The sequence below is a fragment of the Dermacentor silvarum genome, chromosome 1, assembly GCF_013339745.2.
Source record: "Dermacentor silvarum isolate Dsil-2018 chromosome 1, BIME_Dsil_1.4, whole genome shotgun sequence".
Classification (NCBI taxonomy): domain Eukaryota; kingdom Metazoa; phylum Arthropoda; class Arachnida; order Ixodida; family Ixodidae; genus Dermacentor; species Dermacentor silvarum.
In genome coordinates this window covers 302679586-302701846 of record NC_051154.1, presented here as the reverse complement: position 1 = coordinate 302701846, position 22261 = coordinate 302679586, and the positions used below count along the sequence as shown (strand labels likewise).

At 45.1% G+C, this 22261-nt stretch overlaps 1 protein-coding gene across 1 annotated transcript; it reads right to left on the bottom strand.

Moving 5' to 3' along the window:
- Positions 1-4525: 4525 nt before the first annotated feature.
- Positions 4526-5308, bottom strand: LOC119442036 (arginine/serine-rich coiled-coil protein 2-like). Its single transcript, XM_037706754.1, has one exon. It carries the CDS (start codon positions 5306-5308, stop codon positions 4526-4528), a length of 783 nt encoding a protein of 260 aa, XP_037562682.1.
- Positions 5309-22261: the final 16953 nt, after the last annotated feature.

The window sequence follows — 22261 nt, the reverse complement described above, 5'->3', positions numbered from 1 at the left end:
AGAGGTCCCAAACAAAGTGAGACAGGCACCTACCTATAGACCCTTTTTACGGGCTAGTTCGCTAAATAAAAACAGATGGCGCTTGCACCGCGCCTAGCCATTTGTGGCCTCAAGACCCTCAGCGTCGCTTCCGCAGTGGTTCGGTTCCGGTCGCGGCGGGCCTGTTCCAAGACGGGTGGAATGCAAGAACGCTCTAGCTGTACTTAGATTTAGGTGCACGTTAAAGAATACCAGACGGTCGAAATGACTCGGAAGCCCCAGCACTAACGCGTCCAGAATAACACACTGTGCAGTACGCTAAACCCTACATTTTAAATAATATGCTAAATATATGCTGTACGCATACACGCTTGATTAAGGCTGCTTCCTTGTTAGTGGATTGACAGCTGCTTCATTCTCAGATGCATCTTTGTTATAAAAGCTGATCACCTCGCAGTGTTTTGTGTTCACAATGAAGAAGCATCGAACAACGATGTACCACTCGTTACTCTCGTTTAGCTAACTCTGTTTTACTGTACAGCTACGCTCCCCCCAGGTTTTCTTCGTCATATAACTCAACCCACGGTTTTGCTGTGGCAAAACAATTTTGCGATTAGGAATAAAAATGCACATTCAATGCAGACGTTGGAATCCCTGTGAAGTCACAACTTAAACGAGTGACGAGCTATATTATGTCTTCTCTGTGAAGTACTATGAAACTTCCCAGCATTGATGTTTTTCTAAAAGCTCAAAGCGCAGCATAATATAGCGACGTGCGATCTACACGCCCCTGAGTAATTATGTAGAAAATAAATAGTGTAATGGCATCGTACCAAAAAACGTTACTGAAAGAAAACATGACTACCTGTGGCTTCCAAGCCATTGCCAAGAAGAAAAAAAATCATGAGCAATTACAGCAATTGTGATTTAGTACAGCGGTTTAAAGTACGTACACGTGTGTATTACAAAACAATTTCAAGCCCGGCTTTCTAGTACGCGCACCGTACGTCAGTGCTAGCACAATTTCGACAAGACGTAATACTACTACTACTACTACTACTACTACTACTAATAATAATAATAATAATAATAATAATAATAATAATGTTCCTCTATTTGTCATCACAATGATAAGGGGGACTCGGAGAAAACACTGTACAAACAGCTGGACTAGCTCCCGCCTCCCCGAAATACAACGCTTTGGAGCTTGGCATAATCAAGTGCACATAATAAAATATCGCATAGCATAGCAAACATACAACTGCAGAAATCAAATGGAAGTGGCCTATGCTGCCTCTGTAAGCAGAGGCCGCGGCTGAGCCAAACAATGGGCGTGACGCCACGTGATCGTATTCGTAATGCGCTCGGAAGAATGGATAGGCGGCGTTTATATGCCTCCTGAAGCGTTGGGTAAATATTCGTGGCGTTCACACCGTCGTTCTCGGCGATAACCGCCGAAACAGCCGCTTGTTGTGCATCACCTACCTCGTGCACTGCCGTGTAAACAGAGGACAGCAGAGGCCGCGGTTAAGGCAAGCAATGGACGCGTCACCACGTGATCAAACATGGAGGCGCCTACGGGAGTGCGGTGAAAGTGCCCGGTAACAGGTAAATGACGGTTCGCATTCAAAACGTGCTGGACATATAGTCGGGCTCATCGCATGCACTTTAGCGCATTCGACTTTAAAAAAAAAAAAGAAGTTGAACATCGTCGTAAACGAAGTTCAACTTTTTTCAACAAACAGCGACAGCCTCCGCGCGCGCTGGGAGTCTGCGTTGCTCAGCTCGGACCTGCAGCACCAACTCTGGGCCGTCCAGCGAGCCGAGGAAGCCGCCAAGGGCCAACAACCCTTGGCCGAAGCCTAGGCGGGGTCTAGGCCCACCCCACCAAATCGCAGGGCAGTCAATAAAGTTATTTGAATGAATGAATGAATCGTCGTAAACGCACCTCGTCATCGCACAAGCGAGCTTGTGCGGAGACGTAAAGTTTCGCTGCCGGTCGAGTACGAACCAGGCAAACAACGATTCCAAGTGTTTTTATTGAACGATGCGGACTGCGAAATGCTGTCTTGGTACGAAGTCTAGGTGAAGACAGAGCAGAGGTAAGTGCTAAATGTTTTAAAATTGTTATAACAAAAAGGCATGTCACTGCAAGTTTTAGCGAACGCAAAAAGCGAACGAGCCACAAATGATTGCGAGCCTCCTATAGACGAAGTCGACAAACTTTTTTGGCTTAGTTCTTTCTTTCTATAAAATGACGACGGCGCTGCATGTCGCAATAAATTATAACTTCGTTTGTATATACTTAGAATCAAGCACGGGAAGGTACAAAATAAAGTACCTTTCCTGCCCTTCTTCCCGGTCCTGTTGATATCCTGGATTCATTCTTGCCTCTGTGGTTTTTTCGGTTGTAAACTTTTATGCTCGCATGCGGGTGCGCTGACGCCCTACAGAGTAATTGAAGCCTTTCCCCTGAAACTGAAATAATTACGTTGATGATATCATCATTATCATCACATCACCATTATTACGACGAACAATCATGTTTCTCATATCACTAAAACGAAAATCTCTTTTCCGTTAAGAGTTCGAAATAACATGAGTCCAAAGCTTTTTAGCTGAGTACTTTGGCCCACTTATCTTCGTTTCGTTTACGTGCATGGCGCAACGTGCTTGTCGTAGACACCGCTTACCTGTTTATGTATTTTGCAGCAACTTTGACTCACTTCTTTCCACTATAGAAATTTCATCCTACTTAAGTGGATTTCTCATTACAATCCTTACGATAATGTTGGATTGACTCTGAACTCATAGATAACAGGTATGAGTAATACGGTGTGTATGCAGTAGTGTCTAGTTTGTTTCTGTGTTGCAATACTTACCGTCCACATTCTGATAGAGTCAGAATAAACAAAAACAAGAAATGGGGTAGGCTGTATCAAGCACGCAGCCGCAGTGTGATACGAGAAACGTCTTGCGCGTGCTGCAGAGGGTGTACGGGCACTATAGGGGTGCAGAAATGACGTAACCAAATGCGCAAGTTACCTTTATTCACGCATTAGAATGCTTATATACCTTAATCATGTTACAGCTAGTGGCCATCTTACGGTCTAATTTTACAATTGTGCTCGCTGCCTATTCGAAGTGGGCCCGCCGTGATCAAAGGGGGTGGACACAAATTGGCATCCATCCCTCTTGCTGTTCGAGTCTCCTCGTGCCATTTGTGGGCCCTGCGGGAAGAACGCGAGAGCGCCATAACCAACCACGCGTAAAATGTCTCCAAAATATTTCACACTTGCAGGCCTTATAACTCCTGAAAAGCACCGGTTTACATTTGATAAATTATACCTACTATGGCTGAGTCTGCTCTCCCCAAAGGGACCATCCCACTCGGATCGACAAACGCACAGGCGAACTATTATTCCTCTCTATTCCTATTTTTAATAGAAAGAAAAATCTTAGAAATGGCATTTCGAAAACTTGGCCTATTATTAACCTCACCAACCATTCTCTCCTTTGGGGCGACTTCACTGGACACGGTCACAGGCCTGCTTTTCTTGCAGTTTACAATTTCCTGAGAGATGCAAAAGATTACCTTGCTGAATTTCAAGAATTATGAATTATTCCTATTATTTCACTTCTTTATGACAAAATTGCTTTATCTCAAAATTTAGAATTAACATTAGGTTTTCGTTAAATTTTCAATAAACATAGTTGAAACCGCCTGCTTCTTGGCCAATCCCCCGTAGTGGGTATGCGCCAAAGTTTAGGTAACAAGACAAGACAAGACATTTCGCTTGCGATTTCATACCGCTCCGGTCCAACCGACCACACAGCGGCGTACGTGCATCGAGTTGACAATATCAAAGAATGTGTCTGCAGTGGCGAGTATACCGATCAGTGCATATCATAGTGACCACAAGGCCAGTGTGACCGTCGTTACTAAGTGACAATGAGTGATGCAATAAAGTTTTTACCACAAGTTTTCTTACCACAAGGTTTACAGCTCCGCTGGTCATCCACATTCGCAGGGTGGAATGACCTTTAATTTTTTTCTCAGTATTGAACAGGCACAGTCAAGGTAAAGCTCACATGTAGATTATGGCTAGCATTGGCCCATGTAATTTAAGTAGTCCCGACCTCATGTACCAGGTCTCTCATGCAGTTCGCTTTTGGGAGCGCTGCCAGCCCTCAACCACTTAGCCCGACGAGATGCCGACAAGCTGCTTAAAACCTCCCTCGATTCGACCTACCTTCCTCTGCGTACTTCATACAAGTCTTGTCACTGCCTTTATGAACTTTTAAGTGATTAATCAATCAATTGCACCCTTGGGAACCTTTTCTGCGGGCAATAATTGAACAACAACAAAGCGCATTGACAGTGAAATTTATTCCGGGCTGTCGCTTTGACACGCACGCGAAGATTTCGCCATTCCAGCCCAGGTGCCGCATCTTTTCTCGACCTTCAGCTGACAGCCAAGGGGAAGCTCAAGTGCAGATTTTCGCTGGATCTGGTCAACTTGTTTTCTCGATCCCTGAGGTATTTTTACTTGCGCTTGCCAGTTTTCTTAGGCTTGCCAGCACTCGTCCGCTTGGCCCGACGAGAATGCGTTGAGGAGCTGCTTACCGCCTTCCTCGACTTGGCCCGCTTTCCTTTGCGGGTCGACGAAGAACGGGTGCTACGGGCGTGGCGGCGCCGTTTCCCGCCACTCCTGGTGCTCATGCTCGCTGTTGAGGCGCTGCTTTTGGAGCGGTGGCGGCGGCTCCTGCTGCGGCCCTTCTTTCTTCCGTGGCTGCTTTCGGAGTCGGTAGTGGACTTTCCATGGCGGCTGCGTTTGCGCTTGTGTCCACCATGGCCGCTGCGGGACGAATGCCGAGATCGTCCACGGCTCCTTCCCCTTTTGGCATGGTGGCTGCTGCCGGGGGAGTGACTCCGCGAGCGGTGCCGATGCTTCGCAGTCTTGGCCACGGAAGTGTGAGCATCGCTCGGGGAGGAGCTCCGCGGTCGCGTCTTCCGGCTCACCCTGTGCGACTTGGGTCCCTTGCTGGTGGACGGGAGATTCACATCGGCGTCGGGTGGCAGTGCCTCGCCGGCCTTTCTTGCTTTTCCGGAAGATGTGGTGCCGATGGGATTTGGCGTTGCCGGCTTCGCTGACCGCGTCTTCGTTTTAGGTGTAGACGGGTCCTTCGCGGGCCTTCCCCGCGCTCGCTTGGCAGTGGGAGTCTCTTGAGAAGGACCGCCGCCATCGTCGGCAGCAGGCGGTTTCCGCTTCGTCGTCCTGGTCTTGGGCGTTGGCGCTTCCTTCTTGGCTTGCTCCTCCTCCTCCATGTTGGTTCACGCTCGGTGAGAAGCCTTGGCCTCGGGCCGCCGTGCGCAGTCGGTGCCGACCAGCGCTGTCTACCGCCAAGGCGCCGACAGGGAACGGGGTCCCGGGCCCAGCTTCGGGAGCAGCCGCGCCAGCAGTGCGAGGACGACTGCCTGCCGCGCTCCGAGCCACCGCCGCTCTGATGATGGCCGGTCGAACGGCGTTCTCGAGGCCCGTGCAACGGCTCGTGGAATGCTGGGCTTCTTTTTCCTCGATCGCGCCAATTTTCTGCACAGAAAAGCTACCTTTTGTAATATTTCAGTGGTCGGCTCTCCGTTAGCGATGTACTTTAGATTTTCTTCCAGCACCCTAGAATACTTATCTGTTAGTGACAACTTAAAAATCATTAATTAATCACGTCCTTCTCCGTTAAACAACCCGATTCATGGACAATACCTCACTGCGTACATGTGGGTATACGCCACAAATATTCACGACAGCAGCAACAATAACAACGCTTATGACAACAACAAGTACAGCAACATCAAGAAATACAAAAAGCGCCAATAGTGCGCCGAATTTACTTCCTCAAAGTATGTTTTTACCCCTAAAGTTTGGTATTGCCGGATGATTCGGTACATGATAGAAGAAAAAGCCTGAAAGTTACACTCAGGAATTTCGTAATCGTGCGTATTGCTGAGGGTAGCCGAGTAGTGCGGTTTTGACTGACAACTTATACTGATTTACATACGTAAATCTTAGCATGTGCTCTTCAGCTTCTTTTAGTTATAGCGATTTTGCTATCATTACGTGCGCGATAATTGTTATCTTCGATACGAGACTTTTCTGTATAAATGGGTATGCCCCTTATTGAAATGATGGGATCGTCACTCCGCTCCCCCCCCCCCCCCCCACCTTTCTGCTAATCAAAAGTATCCAAAATTATGGAGAAAAAGGGTATTTGGTAAAGTTCCGAATCCGCGGCCTTGAAGTGCTACATTCCAACATGCTGTGCACGAACTAGGTCTGCCTGTGTAATTCGCAATGTGCATAATAGACGGTGGTGCCGCGGAGCGAAACGCTTCAGGGATCATCGGCGCGTTGGCTCCGCGGCATACAGCTCGTTTTCAGGTCTTTTGAAGGTATTGCTGTCCCATGATACCTAGTCTACACGCCATCGAACATAAATTTAAAAGCAACAAGATATGTTGCATGCCTCAGTGCACCAATCTCGCCATCAAGGACAAGATAAAGCTTCATTTGTTCCCGATGAACGCGCGTCGTATAAAGGAATGGGTCGTAAATGTGTATGGATCTGGAAGTCTGTGACGCCGCCAATGGATGTGTGCAGAGCGCAGTTCGTCGCCGAAGTCTTCTTCGGGAGCGGAATAGGCGTCTAAAATTATAACTGATTGTTAATATTCTTCACGAAATCATACACATTTTGCATTTGTACAACACTTTATACGGCCTCTCTCTGAACGACTCCAGTGTGGCACAAAGATACGCTATTGACTTCGCGCCTGTGCCCCACAATGTAATAAAGCTGGCAGGCTTAACCGGTAACACACCACTTTATCAATTATGCACCTGTTGGACAGCTGTGCGTGGTTTTTGAGTACCATACAGCGAAAACTGAAAGACGCGTTAATTTTGAGCGGCGGTAAATTGTTTTAACAAGCCACTGCAAGTTACAGCGCTGTGTACGTTCGTGGGGCTTTGTATCTTTATCCATATTGGGGGGCCCGTAACTTGACGGATCGCAGTAACTACTGCTGGAGTTTATTTTTATTATCGACAGGACACGAGGAGATGTTGTCGAAGATATACGGCGCCGGCGAGTTTTTGGCTCTTGAGGGGCTGCTACAATTACTTATATATAATTTGACAAAATTTAGCTGAAAGTTTTGCAGGAGAAAGATTCAATGGGAACATAACGACGTTATCACAAAGCCGTCGAAACAATGCGAGCAACAATAAAGAGCGGCATTGCTGGGCGTTATTAACGTATATAAATGAACATTTCATATATGAGAGCATTCTTTATTTATACTATCACTGTGTGCGACATCTGATATTATTGTAGTCCGCTGGGCTTAGCTTTTATCGTGCTACTTGTTCTAGGAAGGTTTTTCAATGTATAATGAGGCGGCAGGACGCTAGATCTATTGTGCCTGAATAACTATGCAGTACCAGGACTCGTTGTTACAAACAGAAGTAGTTGAGCGCTTAGTAAAGGCGAGGACAAAAACGGAGGCACACGGACACACGGGTGCTACTCAAAACAATAAAGTTTAATTGCTTGACACAGCCGAACAAGAGAGTGCCCTCCAATGCACGTCACCGACCGCGTGAACCACATTGGCACCGTGGAACAAGATTACAAGATAGAGCGTTTGTATGCTCTATCTTGTCAACTTGTCATGGACACCTATAGCTGTGTAGACGCCTCCAAGAAGACAACTAGAAAAGACGGCTGCGCCTTCGCAGTGCTTATCTATAAGGCGTTCTTGCCTGCATGTGATTAGGCAGCGTGCATCCCTCTTTCACGCGCTTTGAGGGGCCAATGATTTCTCCTAAAAACTGCTTCTTCTTAAGAGGTAGCTTCTTAAGAGGTGCTTCCACAGACGAGGAGAATCAAGTCAGGATAAACTGTGCATGCTATGACGGTAACGCGCAGTCGATGATTCGACAATCTCTGTGGCGCCATGATGGATGTCCACGCGCGCCGCCTATAGCTCGTGTGCATTCCGAATATCGTTGACGACACACAGGTGTGTTATGTATGGAAGAAGGAAAGAACCTAAGTAGGAACGAAACGAGTTATAGCAGAAGGCCATCGAAGTTGGCCCCAGCACGTGATCATCTCACGTTTTTGTACGGAAGGGCAGGCACTCCAAAAAAAGCAAAAGGGCCGGGAAGGCCCGGCAGGAACGTGCCACATCCACAAAATTGCAAAAAGCGATGTTGCACAAACATATGTGAAGAAAATGTGCACAGAGCGGATAGCAGACCACTCCGAACATGTGCGCATTGATTGAAACCTACCGCAAGAGTCAAGCATACTCGGCCGACACGCCGGGCGCACCGAGGGTGAGGTCACGAGGTGGAGTGGCTTTTGGAGGCACCAGAGAGAGAGAGAGAATCCGAACAGAATGGCTTCACGGAGTTGACTCGAGAACACATCCACACCGGCTTTCTTAGGTCAGAAAATTCACTCATGAGTCTACTCACTCCGATTCGTGAGTCTTAGTCCGAGTGAGCTCGGCTGAGTAGAATTTTGGTGAGTCATAATACGAGTTAGGGCCCTACGCAAAAAATATCTTGTAAGTCAGTCTTAGTGAGTCGTTTATTTTGCCGACCTGCGCCGGAAACATGAGAGACCGAGCACAAATCGCTCTGCGCGAAACCTGTTTTCTCAATTCAAACTAAACCGGAAAGAAATTTTACAAAATTGCAGTTTCGCCCGAAAGCGAAGCATTGATTGCGATATCAATTTTTTTAGACAGCTATATTTAGTAAGGTTGGTAGTTTTATTAACTCTTTAAACTGCTGTAAACATACGCTTACTATGTAAATTACAAGCACGGTGTCATGTGTGCACAGGCAAACACGAACACATCTCGCTTGATTGCCACGGACACTCGCAATCAGAACGCTGGCGTGATGAAGAGCGGCAGCAGTGGCGAGTGAATTCCCTTTAATGCTGCCTCTCGCTTCAACGCGAACTTGGCGCGCGAGACCACAGCTGACACGAAGCCATCAGCGATCTCGGGACGGCTAACCTCTGAACCCACCGCAGATTACCTACTAGTTAGTGTGCGCGCGGCCAGAGTTTATATAATTGGAGACGCGTGCTTCTCTGCGCTCTCATCTCCCCGCTCCACCCTTGCGAGCGCGAAAAGTCGGCGCGCACGCTCACCGTCTGACCGCCTTGCGCGCGCGAGAAGACGCTGCCTCGATCACCAAGCCATGGACCATACTTATCGGTTCACCCTAGCATGCTTTCCCTCGCACATATAGGTTGCGGCGCGCGGCCACGATCTTATCGCACTTGCACCTTAATGCGGAGGCCCCGGTGGTGCAAAACTTCCAAAGTCAATAACGTGCGAGGATCTCACCAGTTCTTGGAGAAATTGGTCTCCATCGATGCCACTCACCGTGTTGCGTCGGCTGATATTATTTCCAGTGGTGAGAAAGCAGGGGAACCACTCGTCGAAGGTCCGAAGTCCGGAGCCCATACGGAGTGCAGCCAGTCGCTGCGGCAACAGGTGGCGCTCTCCTGCGCGCAGACGTTCCCGCATTTCTTCCTGTCGAGACGGTGCGAGCGCCACCACGTCACTCTGCCCCACCAATAGGGACGCGCAGACCTCATCGCCTACCCTCGCTGGAGCGCTCTTGCGCAAAGATGAAATAATATCGCTGCCTTTTGCTTTAACCAGGTGCTTTAGTGGCAGCAGTATCAGCTTGCCGAAGCGCAGTTCAGCAAACGTTTATAGTTTACCACGGTGATGTTGCGATAGCATGTATCGGAAATACAGATACTGATACACGTCTTTCCAGGCGTATCATGATACAAATACACGATACCCAAGGAGTATCTAAGGTGGCATCTAAGGTACATGTATCTTGGATACTGCCCAGCACTCATGATGGGGCACCCAAATCAAATGAACACAATGCATATGGGCAGAAATTAGCAAGTGAAAGGGTTTTAGCACGCGCGAATCACTATATAGACGCGGTAAGGGAAGAGCACACAGTTAGTGAGTCAGTAAGAATAGCAGCTGTTGTACTCGTTTGGTCAAACTTCCGTAAAGTTAGAATTACTGCTATAAACTCAGCCAGAAAAATACGCACAAAATCAGGCCACCTTAAAGAAAAGACCAGTCGAGTGCAGGGGAAAATATTCCAATACCAGTTTTTTTCCTCGCACTGCGATGCACCTGTCGCAATGATAATGCGTATTGCTAGTTCTAAATAAATAAATAAATAAATAAATAAATAAATAAATAAATAAATAAATAAATAGTGTATTTAGATGGTCTCATCATCATCATCATCAGCCTATATTTATGTCCACTGCATGACGAAGGCCTCTCCCTGCGGTCTCCAATTGCCCCTGTCTTGCGCTAGGTAATTCCAACATGCGCCTGCGAATTTCCTAACTTCATCGCTCCACCTAGTTTTCTGCCGTTCTCGACTGGGCTTCCCTTCTCTTGGTATCCATTCTGTAACTCTAATGGTCCACCGGTTAACCATCCTACGCATTACATGGCATGTCCAGCTCCATTTCTTCCGCTTAATGTCAACTAGAATATCGTCTATCCCCGTTTGCTCTGTGATCCATACCGCTCTCTTCCTGTCTCTTAACGTTACGCCTAACATTTTTCGTTCCATCGCTCTTTGTGCGGTCCTTAACTTGTTCTCGAGCTTCTTTGTTAACCTCCAAGTTTCTGCCCCATATGTTAGCACCGGTAGAATGCAATGATTGTACAGTTTTCTTTTCAACGACAGTGGTAAGCTCCCAGTCTGAGGATTTGGCAATGCCTGCCGCATGCACTCCAACCCAATTTTATTCTTCTGTTAATTTCTTTCTCATGATCAGGGTCACCTGTGAGTAATTGACCTAGGTAAACGTACTCCTTTACAGACTCTAGAGGCTGACTGGCGATCCTGAGCTCTTGATGATGATGATGATGATGACGATACCTCAACCAATGGCACAACCCACGGTGGGGATTGGCCACAAACTGGGTGGTATTATGATCGAAATTTAAAATAAATTAGCTTAGAAATAAATAAGTAATGCAAATTAAAGGAAAATAAATGAATTATTCAAGATGGGAAACGAACCGATAATAAAAGAATTAAGTAGTCTATAATAAGTTAGTCAGCCTTGCCTAGATAAGAATAGTAATATGAATTTAATAATAAATTAAATACAGTAAAGGATAGAGGTAAATTTTGAATAATAATATTAATACTAATCTAATTGTGATATTGTGAAAATTGTGAAATTCAATTTTGTGAAAATTGAAGGATAAATAAATAAATCATGGGAAAATGGGAAAATATTAATCAGGCAATCTTTTTGTGTCACAAAGAAAATTATAAATGGCTCGACAAACATTCCCGTGGCTATATCCTAACACCGTGGCTACAAGTGAGAGTATAAATGAACTGCTTAAATTCAGTCCTAGATTGCGAAGTGGGATTTCCAAACATCGTTGTCGAAGATTAGAAAATCGCCGACACGATAATAAAAAGTGATCGATGGATTCTGGTTCATTGCTGAGGTAGCATAATGGGGATGCCGCCAGACCACATCTGTGCAAGTAAAATTTAGTTGTGGAATACGGCAACGCAGCCTTGTAAATGTTACTTCCAATTTCCGGTTAGGACACCATAGTAGGTTTTCATGAATAATTTAAATGTATCAAATCTGTAGATTTTGCTAATGCGAGGCTTTTCTTGTCTTCGGTCAAAAAAAACTGCTTATATCTGGCTGCAGTGATGTGCGCAGTTGCCGGCAGCACAGATATCGTCGGACCTTTTAAAGAAGCTCGTGCTAAAGAATCAGCTATTTCATTAAGTTGGATGTCTCGGTGGCCTGGTACCCATACTAAATGAACTACCCTAAGCGGGGTGGAGCTAATGTATAAAACATGTTCAAAGCTGTCGAATTTCTAGACGCGTTAAGCGCGCTGCATACAGAAAGGGAATCTGTGACGATAACAACTTTTGTAACATTTAGCGGTAACTTTCGCAATGCAAGAACTATTGCCAGAAGTTCGGCCTGAAAAACTGATGTGTAATCTGGCAGGCGAAGTGAAAAAGACCAATCGAGGGATGGTGAGTAAATTCCCACGCCTGCCTTCTCCTCACACGAGGAAGCATCAGTCGCTATTACATTTATTGGGAAATGGGCCAAATAGTCTTGCAAAAGGGCATTGAAATATGTTTGTGGCAGTAGTTTTGCGTTATTAGGAAAAATGGCTGCAAATTCTATTTTAAGGGACAATGTGGACCTATCAAACGGAATGATTTCCCTAATGCGAATTGTACCTGCACAAATACAACCTGTGGGGTATGTAGCCGGGGCCACGTGTTCTCAAAAAATGAGTTTGGTTCACTAATAAATATGTATTCTGTACGTCTAAGAGGAGATTCATAAGTCCTTAAGTAGGTTTGAACCGTAAGCATGCGGAATCTCGTGTGAAGAAAAGGTAATCGCGCTTCCTGGTATAACAAGTTATTAGCAACGAATTTAGGTAGACCTCAACATTATCGAAGAGCTTCTCTTTCTAAAAGAACGAGTGGTCTTATTTTATATTTTGTACTTCCTGAAAACAAAACACAGCCAAATTTTAGAATCGGTCGTACATACATACGGTAGATCATAATTAATGTGTCACTTCGCATACCAGAACGCCCGTTACTGATTCTATGTAATAAACCTACAGCTCGTGTCCCTTTCGTTGCAATATTTTCTATGTTAGAACGCCAGTTATGTTTTTCATCATATGTAACACCCAGGTACTTGAGCAACTCTACCTGTTGGATGGTTCTCTGATCATATAGTAATGATAAATGCATGGGCCCGGAAAGCGGAAAGACAAGGACTGCACTTTGGTTTACGTTTAGTGACAGGTGAAGGGTGTGAAGCCACTTCTCTAGAATACATAGGTACGTTTGCAAGGGCATGTAAAGGGAATTGATTTCTCTTGCTGTCGCGAAAAATGCCACGTCGTCTGCATAGACATAGAGATGAACTTCCCGGCACAGTGGAATTGAACTCATCAACAGGTTAAATAGTACAGGAGACAGAACAGTCCCCTGGGGCACCCCTCTTGTCTGATCGAACTTTGTTGAAGAAAAGCCGTTTTGAAAACAATAAAATTTTCTGTTTCTTAGAAATGCAAAAATCCATGTCGTTATATATTTCGGAAAATTGTAGGACTGTAATCTGTCCGGTGGTAGTGGGTACTCGACACTGTCATAAGCTTTCGCCACGTCAAGAGTCACTAAAGCACTCAATTCTTCTCTATTCCGAGCAAGTTGGATACGGCTTTCCAAGAATTCATGCGCACACCAAATGGAGAGACCAGGTCGGAAACCTATTTGGCTTGGGCTCAGTAACGAATATTTAGATATATGATCCATCATGCGATCATATAGAACTCTTTCAATAAGTTTCACCATATTTGACGAAAGAGAAATGGGACGAATATTGTCAAGATTGTAGCCAGCTCCTTGTTTTTTAAGTAGCGGAATTATTTTGGCTGTCCTCCATTCTTGAGGAATCCAATCATTTTTAGAGAATAATTCACTGTGTTCAGAAGTTCCTCAGGAGACATTGCAAACAAAATTTTTAGCGTGGCATTGAAAATGCCATCAGGACCTGGGGCTGAGGCAGGCAAAGATCTAACGATATTGGAAAGCTCTGGCACTGTGACTTCCACAAAGTCATCCGCGATGGGAGGTCTTAATGGCCCATTTGGCAAACATGATGTTAAGCGTTGAGCTAAACCCTTTCCTATGAATTCTAATGAAGCAGATATCTCGCGTGGTGAAAGAATTCCACCAAGGAGAGTGAGAATTTTTATCTTTGGTAACATTAAACTGAGACCTTTTATAGGATTTTTTAATACAGCGTAAAGGCTCATGGCTTTGATCTCATCCGGCACCGTTATCTGGGAGTTGAGGGTAGCTTTTAAGATACGCTGAAATTTCTGGTAATTGACAAAAATGGGCCCCGGAGACTCTAAAGAAGTAAGAGGGCACACAATATCAAACCGAATGGGTAGATGGTCGCTGTTTGAGGCAGAGTCGACTGTAGACCAGGAAGTGACGGACATCCCCGAACTGGCAAATGTTAGATCCAATGCTGATTTATAAAGGCCTTCAATAACTGTAACTGCTTTCGTGTTTAAGCAACAAAAATTTTGATTATTTGCCCATTCCGACAATCTCTTTCCACATGAGTCTGTTCTGAAACCCCAACCCACATGATGCGAATTAAAGTCTCCCGCTATTACAATTTCTTTCCTACAAGATTTTACAACGTTATCGAGATATCTATTGTCTTGAACACCTGCGGGAAAATATATATTAACTAAAGAAAACGGGGAACAACCAGGAATAGTTACATCTGATGCTAGTATCTCCCACTCCGTAGACATATTCTTGTTCTCTTGCCAGGCTATTTAACATTATCTTTGTCTTCTACATGTTAATCTTCAACCCCACTCTTACACTTTCTCGGTTAAGGTCCTCAATAATTTGCTGTAATTCGTCCCCATTATTGCTGAATAGGGCAATGTCATCTGCAAACCGAAGGTTTCTGAGATATTCCCCGTTGATTCTCAGTCCTAAGCCTACCCAGCCTAGGAGCTTGAATACTTCTTCTAAGCATGCAGTGAATAGCATTGGGGAGATTGTTTCTCCTCACCTGACCCCTTTCTTGATAGGTAACTTTCTACTTTTCTTGTGGAGAACCAAGGTTGCTGTGCAGTAATTGTAGATATTTGCCAATATGTTCATGTATGCATACTGTACTCCTTTATTACGTAATGCCTCTATGCCTGCTGGTATCTCTACTGAATCAAATGCTTTTTCATAATCTATGAAAGCCATATAGAGAGGTTGATTGTACTCCGCAGATTTTTGAATTACCTGGTTGATGACATGGATATGATCCATCGTAGAAACTCCCTTCCTGAAGTCAGCCTGTTCCCTTGGTTGGCTAAAGTCAAGTGTTGCCCTGATTCTATTTGAAATTACCTTGGTGAATAGTTTATACAATACTGAAAGCAAGCTAATGGGTCTATAATTCTTGAATTCTTTAACGTCTTCCTTCTTATGGATGAGTATAATGTTGGCGTTTTTCCAGCTTTCTGGTACACTTGAAGTCGTAAGGCATTGCGTATAAATGACCGCAAGCTTTTGAAGTATGATATCTCTTCCATCCTTGAATAAATCGACTGTTATTTCATCTTCTCCAGTAGCTATTCCCCTGGTCATGTCTTTCAAGGCTTTTCTAGCTTCATCGCTAGTTATAGAAGGGCCCTCTGTATCCTGTTCACCACTACTTCGAATGAAAGTAGCTTGGCTGCTCTGGGAACTGTACAGCTCTGTATAGAATTCTTCCGCTGCTTTTACTATGTCATCGAGATTGATGACGATATTACCCTGCTTATCTTTCAGTGCATACATTTCGCCTTGTCCTATGCCTAGTTTTCTTCTGACTGATTTGATGCTGTGTCCATATTTTACTGCTTCCTCGATCTTTTCCATGTTATAATTTCGGATATGCCTTACTTTCTTCTTCTTTATTAGTTTCGACAGTTCAACGAATTCTATCTGACCTCTCCAGTTTTACACTTTCATGTTTTGCCGTTTCTTTATTAGGTCCTTTGTTCCTTGGGAGAGCTTACCTACTGGTTGCCTTGGTGCCTTACCTTCCACTTCAATTGCTGCTTCTGAGGTCAACCTAGTTACTCTTTTCATTCATTAACTCTATGTCGTCTTTATCTTCCTGTTCTAAAGCTGCATATTTGTTTGCGAGCACCAGCCGGAATTGGTCTGCTTTTACCCTTATTGCGTCTATGTTGGCCTGTTTGTTCATGACTAACTTTATTCTTTCTCTCTTCAAATTGAGAGAAATCCTAGACCTCACTAACCTATGGTCACTGCACTTCTAACACTTCTACATCCTGCACTATGCTGGGATCGGCAGAGAGAATGAAATCTATTTCATTCCTTGTTTTTCCATTTGGGCTTTTCTAGGTCCACTTCCTGTTGCTGCGCTTCCTGAAGAAGGTATTCATTATTCCCAGCCTATTCCTTTCCACGAATTCTACCACCATCACTCCTCTAGTGTTCCTAGAATCGATGCCGCAGTTGCCAATTGCTTGCTCGCCAGCCTGCTTTTTCCCCACTTTTGCATTGAAGTCGCCCATTACTACAGTATACTGAGTTTGCACCTTTCTCATTGCTAATTCAACATCTTCATAAAACTGTTCTTTTTCTTCATCGTCGTTACTGGAGGTTGGGCCGTAGGCTTGTAGAACCTTCAATCTATACCTCCTATTCGGCTTTATTACGATGACTCCTACCCTCTCATTAATGCTGTAGAATTCATCAATGTTGCCCGCTGTGTTGTTATGGACTAGAAATCCTACCCCGGATTCTCTCTTATCTGGAAGACCTCTGTAGCAGAGGACGTTGCCGTTAGTCAGCACTGTGTAAGCCTCACCAGTTCTTCTCACCTCACTAAGACCAATAATATCCGAGGCAATACCTGATAATTCTTCAAATAGCCCTGCTAAACTAGCCTCACTCGATAGGGTGGGCGTGTTGAACGTTGCCAGGTTCAGTTCCCATTGGCGGCCTCTCCGTACCCAGAGATTTTTGGCACCCTCTGTCGCGTAGCAGGTCTGACCGCCGCCTTGGTCAGGTGCTCCGCAGCCGCTGGGGAGTGAGGGCCATGGGTTAATTGTTGGAGTCATGATGGAGGTAGCGGCCGAATACTGCCTCAGGGAGGCCAATTCCTGCTCTGGTGAGGGAGTGAGGATGCTGTAAGGTAGTAGTTTCGAGTATTTTGGGGAAATCTTATCGAATATAATTTCCGGGGATTTGAGTGCGTATTACTAGGAACCACATCGCCAATTGTACATTTAGTGGATCAAGTAATGATAATTGCACAAAAATAATCTGTAGTGTATGAAACCTGGGTCAATGAATGGGAAAAATACTTCTGCATCGGAGAGGAAAATGATTTGAGGACGGCTTAATGGCGATTCATATAGTCTTAAGAAAGTATGGAAGCTCAGAAGGTGAAATCATTATAAAATGGGTGGGATTCTCGCTTCCAGGTATCATACGGCACTTGCAACGCGTTTTGGAAGTCTTAAGCACAGACGTATATATAGTGCCTCTCGTTCTAATAAAACTAGTGGCCGACCCTATTATGGTGGCACACCTGGCAATAAAACATAGCCAAATTCTAATCCTAGACGAACGTATATTTTATATACCATGAAACGTGATTTGATTCGTATACTTTATCTTCAAATGCTCACCTTGCGCAAAATGCCCATTCCACGAACTTCTTTATCCCAATATATTCAATATGCGGCCACCAGTTAAGAGATCCGTTATAAATAACTTCAAGGTACTTTGGTGACTCTACTTGTGGGATATCTTCTAGATGATAGTTAAGTGATATGTGTACTGCGACTTTAGCGGGAAAAAAGAGGATATCACACCTGTTAGCATTCAGGTTTAAATGTAAGCTATCCAGCCAGTCTTCCATTTACCTTAAATACGACTGTAAAATTTGGTAATGGGAGTAAATGTCTCTATCCATAGCAAAAGAAAGCATTGTCGCCAGCATAAACGTATGTACGGATACCTGGAAGAACAGGGATTCTGCTCAGTAAAGTACCGAGCTCTGAGCCCTGAGGTACACCTCTTGTTTGCTTATGTTTACGAGAATAAAAGCCACTTTGAAAACAATAGAATTTTCTCTCTATTAAATATTCATTCACCCATGCTACAATATAAACTGGAAAGTCGTGGCCCAATAACAGATTTATTAAAATTGTATGTTTAATACTGTCATGTAGGCTTTACATACAGGGTGTTTCAGTGAACACGTTCAAAAATATTTACGGGTTGCCTGTGGCAGATAGCACAATTTTAGTTCATGAGCTAGTCTACTTGAAGAGGCGGACATTACTTGCACAAAACATTTATTGCATATCGACTAATTAACAAAAAATTACTAATTAGGTTTTAACTAATTACCTTGTAGCCCATTTGCAATTTAAAAATTCTATCTGTGGAGTTTGCAAGGTGGATCCATTTGGAACAAATTCTCAGGATGACTGGCCCAGATGGGGTCAACAAAAAGATGCTTAGAATCCTCGATGACAACTCCCTCCAACAACTAACGACATTCATGCAAAAGTGTTGGGAGCGGGGGGAGATACCCGGGAAATGGAAGAAATCAAATTTAGTCCTCATCCCCAAACCAGGCAAAGAACTCAAACTAGAGAACCTTAGGCCAATATCGTTAACCTCCTGTGTAGGCAAGTTCATGGAGCACGTCATACAGAACAGGCTCAACGGATACTTGGAAAGTAAGGAACTCTACCCAGACAGCATGGTTGGATTCAGACAACAACTATCCACAAACGACGTCATGCTACAACTCAAACAACAAGAATTAGAAAGGAAAACTAGTGACTCGAGAGTCATAGTGGGACTGGACGTCAGCAAAGCGTTTGACAACGTCAAACATCAAGCGATTCTGTCCCGCCTCAATCACCTAAATGTAGGAAGCAAGCTATACAACTATATTAAAAGCTTGCTCACAGACCGAACAGTGAACATAGAAATCGGGGGCACATTCAGAGAAAGCATTAAGCTGGGCAACAAGGGAACACCGGAGGAATCGGTGCTATCCCCTACCCTTTTTAACATTGCAATGATCGGGCTGCCAGAAGGACTCAGAAAGCTAGAGGGCCTCTGCCACACTCTCTACGCTGACGACCTCACTCTTTGGGTCGACAGAGGGGGGAGCGTTGGCCAAATAGAAGACACCCTATAAAGGGCAATCTGGGAAACGGAAAGCTATCTGAGACCCATAGGGCTAAAATGCTCGCCGGAAAAATCGGAGATGCTAATCATGAGCAAGCAGCAGGTCAATATCCAGGTCCTGGTCAACAACACCCCGGTCCCAAGGGTGGACAAGATCAGGATACTGGGTATGTGGATACAATAAAATGGGAGAAACACCGAAACAGTAAACAGACTAGAAGCCACGACCAACCAAACTTGCACTCTTCTCAAGAGGATAGCAAACAAAAACGCGGGGATGAAGGAGGCGAACCTAATTAGGCTTGTCCACTCTTTCATCATTAGCCGAATCACCTACGCTATCCGTACTTAAAGACAACTAAAGCAGAGAGAGACAAGGTAGACATCCTCATCAGGAAAGGTGTCAAAATTGCCCTAGGTTTACCAGCGTGCACATCAACCGAGACGATCCTCAACCTAGGAGTGTCAAACACCCTAGAGGAAATGTGCGAGGCGAAACTATGTCAGACTAACTGGCAGCAAAACGGGCAGATCCATCCTTAGGAAACTGGGCTACCGGAATCCAGAATCGCGAGAGGGGATAACCGCCATTCCCAAAGAAATTGCCAACAGGTTAAGAATACCCCCCATCCCAAGAAACATGCACCCCATAAACAACGAGGAACGCAGAAGAAGCAGAGTCCAAAGACTGCAAAGCTCCCTCCTCCAAAAACAAGGAGTAGTGTACACGGATGTGGTAGAGTACCCAGAAGGGCACTACGCTTCAGTAGTAGTGAGCGGCAAAGGCGAGCTAATCTCGAGCTGTAGCGTGAGACAGTCTTCACCAGAGGAGGCAGAGATGGCGGCGATTGCTCTGGCAATCACAAACCCATCAACCAGAATTATCATAACCGATTATAAAACTTCAGTCAAAGCCTATGACACTGGTAAGGTGTCCAAAGAGGCCGCCAAAATTCTGCAAGCAGGCAAGGAGAACGTACCCAATGACCTAATTAGAATAATATGGGTGCCCGCTCATAGTGGACTCACAGGTCGCCCGAGGCCCCAGCGCAGGCAGACTACTCCCTGTCCAAAAAGCGAGACTTAACCACATACAGAGAAATTCTACAACACTATAGAATAGGCAGGAGAACCCTTCCTCCCCCCCCCCCCACTACATCTCTCTCAAATATGGAAGAAGTACTCTGGCGAAAACTGCAGACGGGTACCTTCCCAAACCCGTATATCCTACACACATGGCAACCTGAGGTGCACTCTTCGAAATGCAAAAATTGTGAAGGCATAGCGACCTTAAATCACATGCCCTGGGTTTGCCCAGCGCTAAACGGTCTACATGGAAACAAGGAGTTATGGGAATCCTCCCTCCATAGCCAGGAAGAACAAGCCCAAGAACAAGCCATCTGTCAAGCCCAGGCCGCCGCCGGAAGCCAACTGATTCCGGCCGACGTCTAGGGAGGAGGTAGATGGTGAAAGGGGGAGCTGCGTCTCACCCCGATCACCCATACTCTCTGACGGGTGCAAATAAAGTCCTTTCTCTATCTCTCTCTCTCTCTCAGGATGACACCAGTGTCGAGATATTAATTCGCGAACTTTGCGGAGAAATGCAATGGCGTTCCAGTTACTTTCTTAACACAATATCGTTTTATGCATTGAAGCACAAAAGTAACTAGAACGCCAATGCATTTCTCCGGAAAGCTCATTCGGAGCTTCTTCGAACAATATCTTTAACATGCATTCGTTATTCGGTCCGGGTCAGGTGATGTAGTTGGTAACCTTAACATGACCTGTGCTACTTCCGAAGAGGATACTTCTGTGTATAGTCCGAGAAGGCAGGAGTGAAAGCAGAAGTTTGAAGGCGCGTGGTTAACCGGTTTTCTAATCGTTTAGCCGATTCGCGATTCCAAACAAATGCTTGCCACCAAGTGGCCACGCCGACAAACAGCCGATCTAGGTTCAAGCTTCAAGGGAAAGAGGGTGTCCCATCACTAGCATGCGCTGAATGCCTCGTAGCACTCAAACCGTCGTGATGCCGCCGCGCACAAGGCCGAAAATGGAAAAAAAAAAGACGGATGTCGAAACACTCTTGTTCTGTACTATTGTGTGTGTCATCGCGGTGGAAAAAACACAATGTGTGATTTCATCGCTTCCAGAAAGAAGCAAACGACGCGCATCGGACAGCGACTTGGATAAGAAACTACCGCATCGGGGAAAAAAGGAACCGATACTTTACCAGTTCGTTCGAAAAACTTCACTCGCGATGATTGCTTTCTTTTTGTTTATTTTAGGTATTTTGCTGGACTTTTAAATCGCGGAGTGTACTTTGTTCAGGCAGGTACTTTCATAAATTATAGTGATGTAGTACGTTTAAGCTTCATTTGGCTTTGATCCTTTAAAGTTTTCTGCCCCACCGTTAGTGTTACTACCGTTTTAAATATTCTCGATAATGTACTTTTGCCTGCACGTACGATAGCAAGCATGATAATTACCTCGGAAGGTCTGAAGTTGATCATGGCACGTGTTATGGTACGAGGCGACATATCGTTTTCATAGCATGCTTCAGTTTAGCGCTACAGGCTGAAGACGATGTTTTCTCATCCAACGCGGTGAGTTAATTCCTGGGTCCCAAGAAATTTAGAAGCAACTGCTAACAGCGCTCGTTCCAGCTTTGGAGCGTTCGACCGGCGCACAGAGCAGCTAGTTTGCTTTCCGACACTCTGCACACAGCTAAATTCCATCCAAGTCATGCATTTGCGCGAATACAACTGACTTTGCCAAAAGAAAACCCTCGCTAAATTTTGGAACCCTGTTGGAAGAAGCTCAACTTGATCTGACTGGTTGTGTTCACTTCTCTCGTTTCACCGGGTTTGAGGATTTCAACGGGCGGCAGGTGTCTGCTGCGTTCCCAACACCGGGCCCTACGTACTCAAACACTGCGTACTGCGAGCACGAACAAGCGCCCGTAATCGGAGGCAGACGACCTTATCACAGGTATCAGCTAACTAAAAAAAAGAAGGTGCACCTCGACTCACAAACAGAACTCTGATTTGTTTTTATACCATGACTCACTAACCAGGCAACTATAGAGTTTTTAGCCTCGTTCTATCAGTGCAGAATATCCGCATTAAAATTCTGATAGCACGACAGACGTTACTGAATTCCACCAAGCGTAGTGCAGAGGCTGTCTTGCAGCGGAGCTGTATATGGCTAGGGTACCATTGAATTTTCGTGTTCGCACACAAAAACCATCATCATTAATGGCTCATACGCCCGTAAGCACTCACACCCCCGTAAGCAAGCAAAAAATGCAATGGCTAGCCCTGTGAGACAGAGGCTGCAAACACTCAGCAAAGTGAAGCGAACAATGCTTA

Excerpts from the sequence above, each read along its gene's own strand:
- LOC119442036 (XM_037706754.1), bottom strand. The coding sequence starts at position 5,308 with ATGGAGGAGGAGGAGCAAGCCAAGAAGGAAGCGCCAACGCCCAAGACC.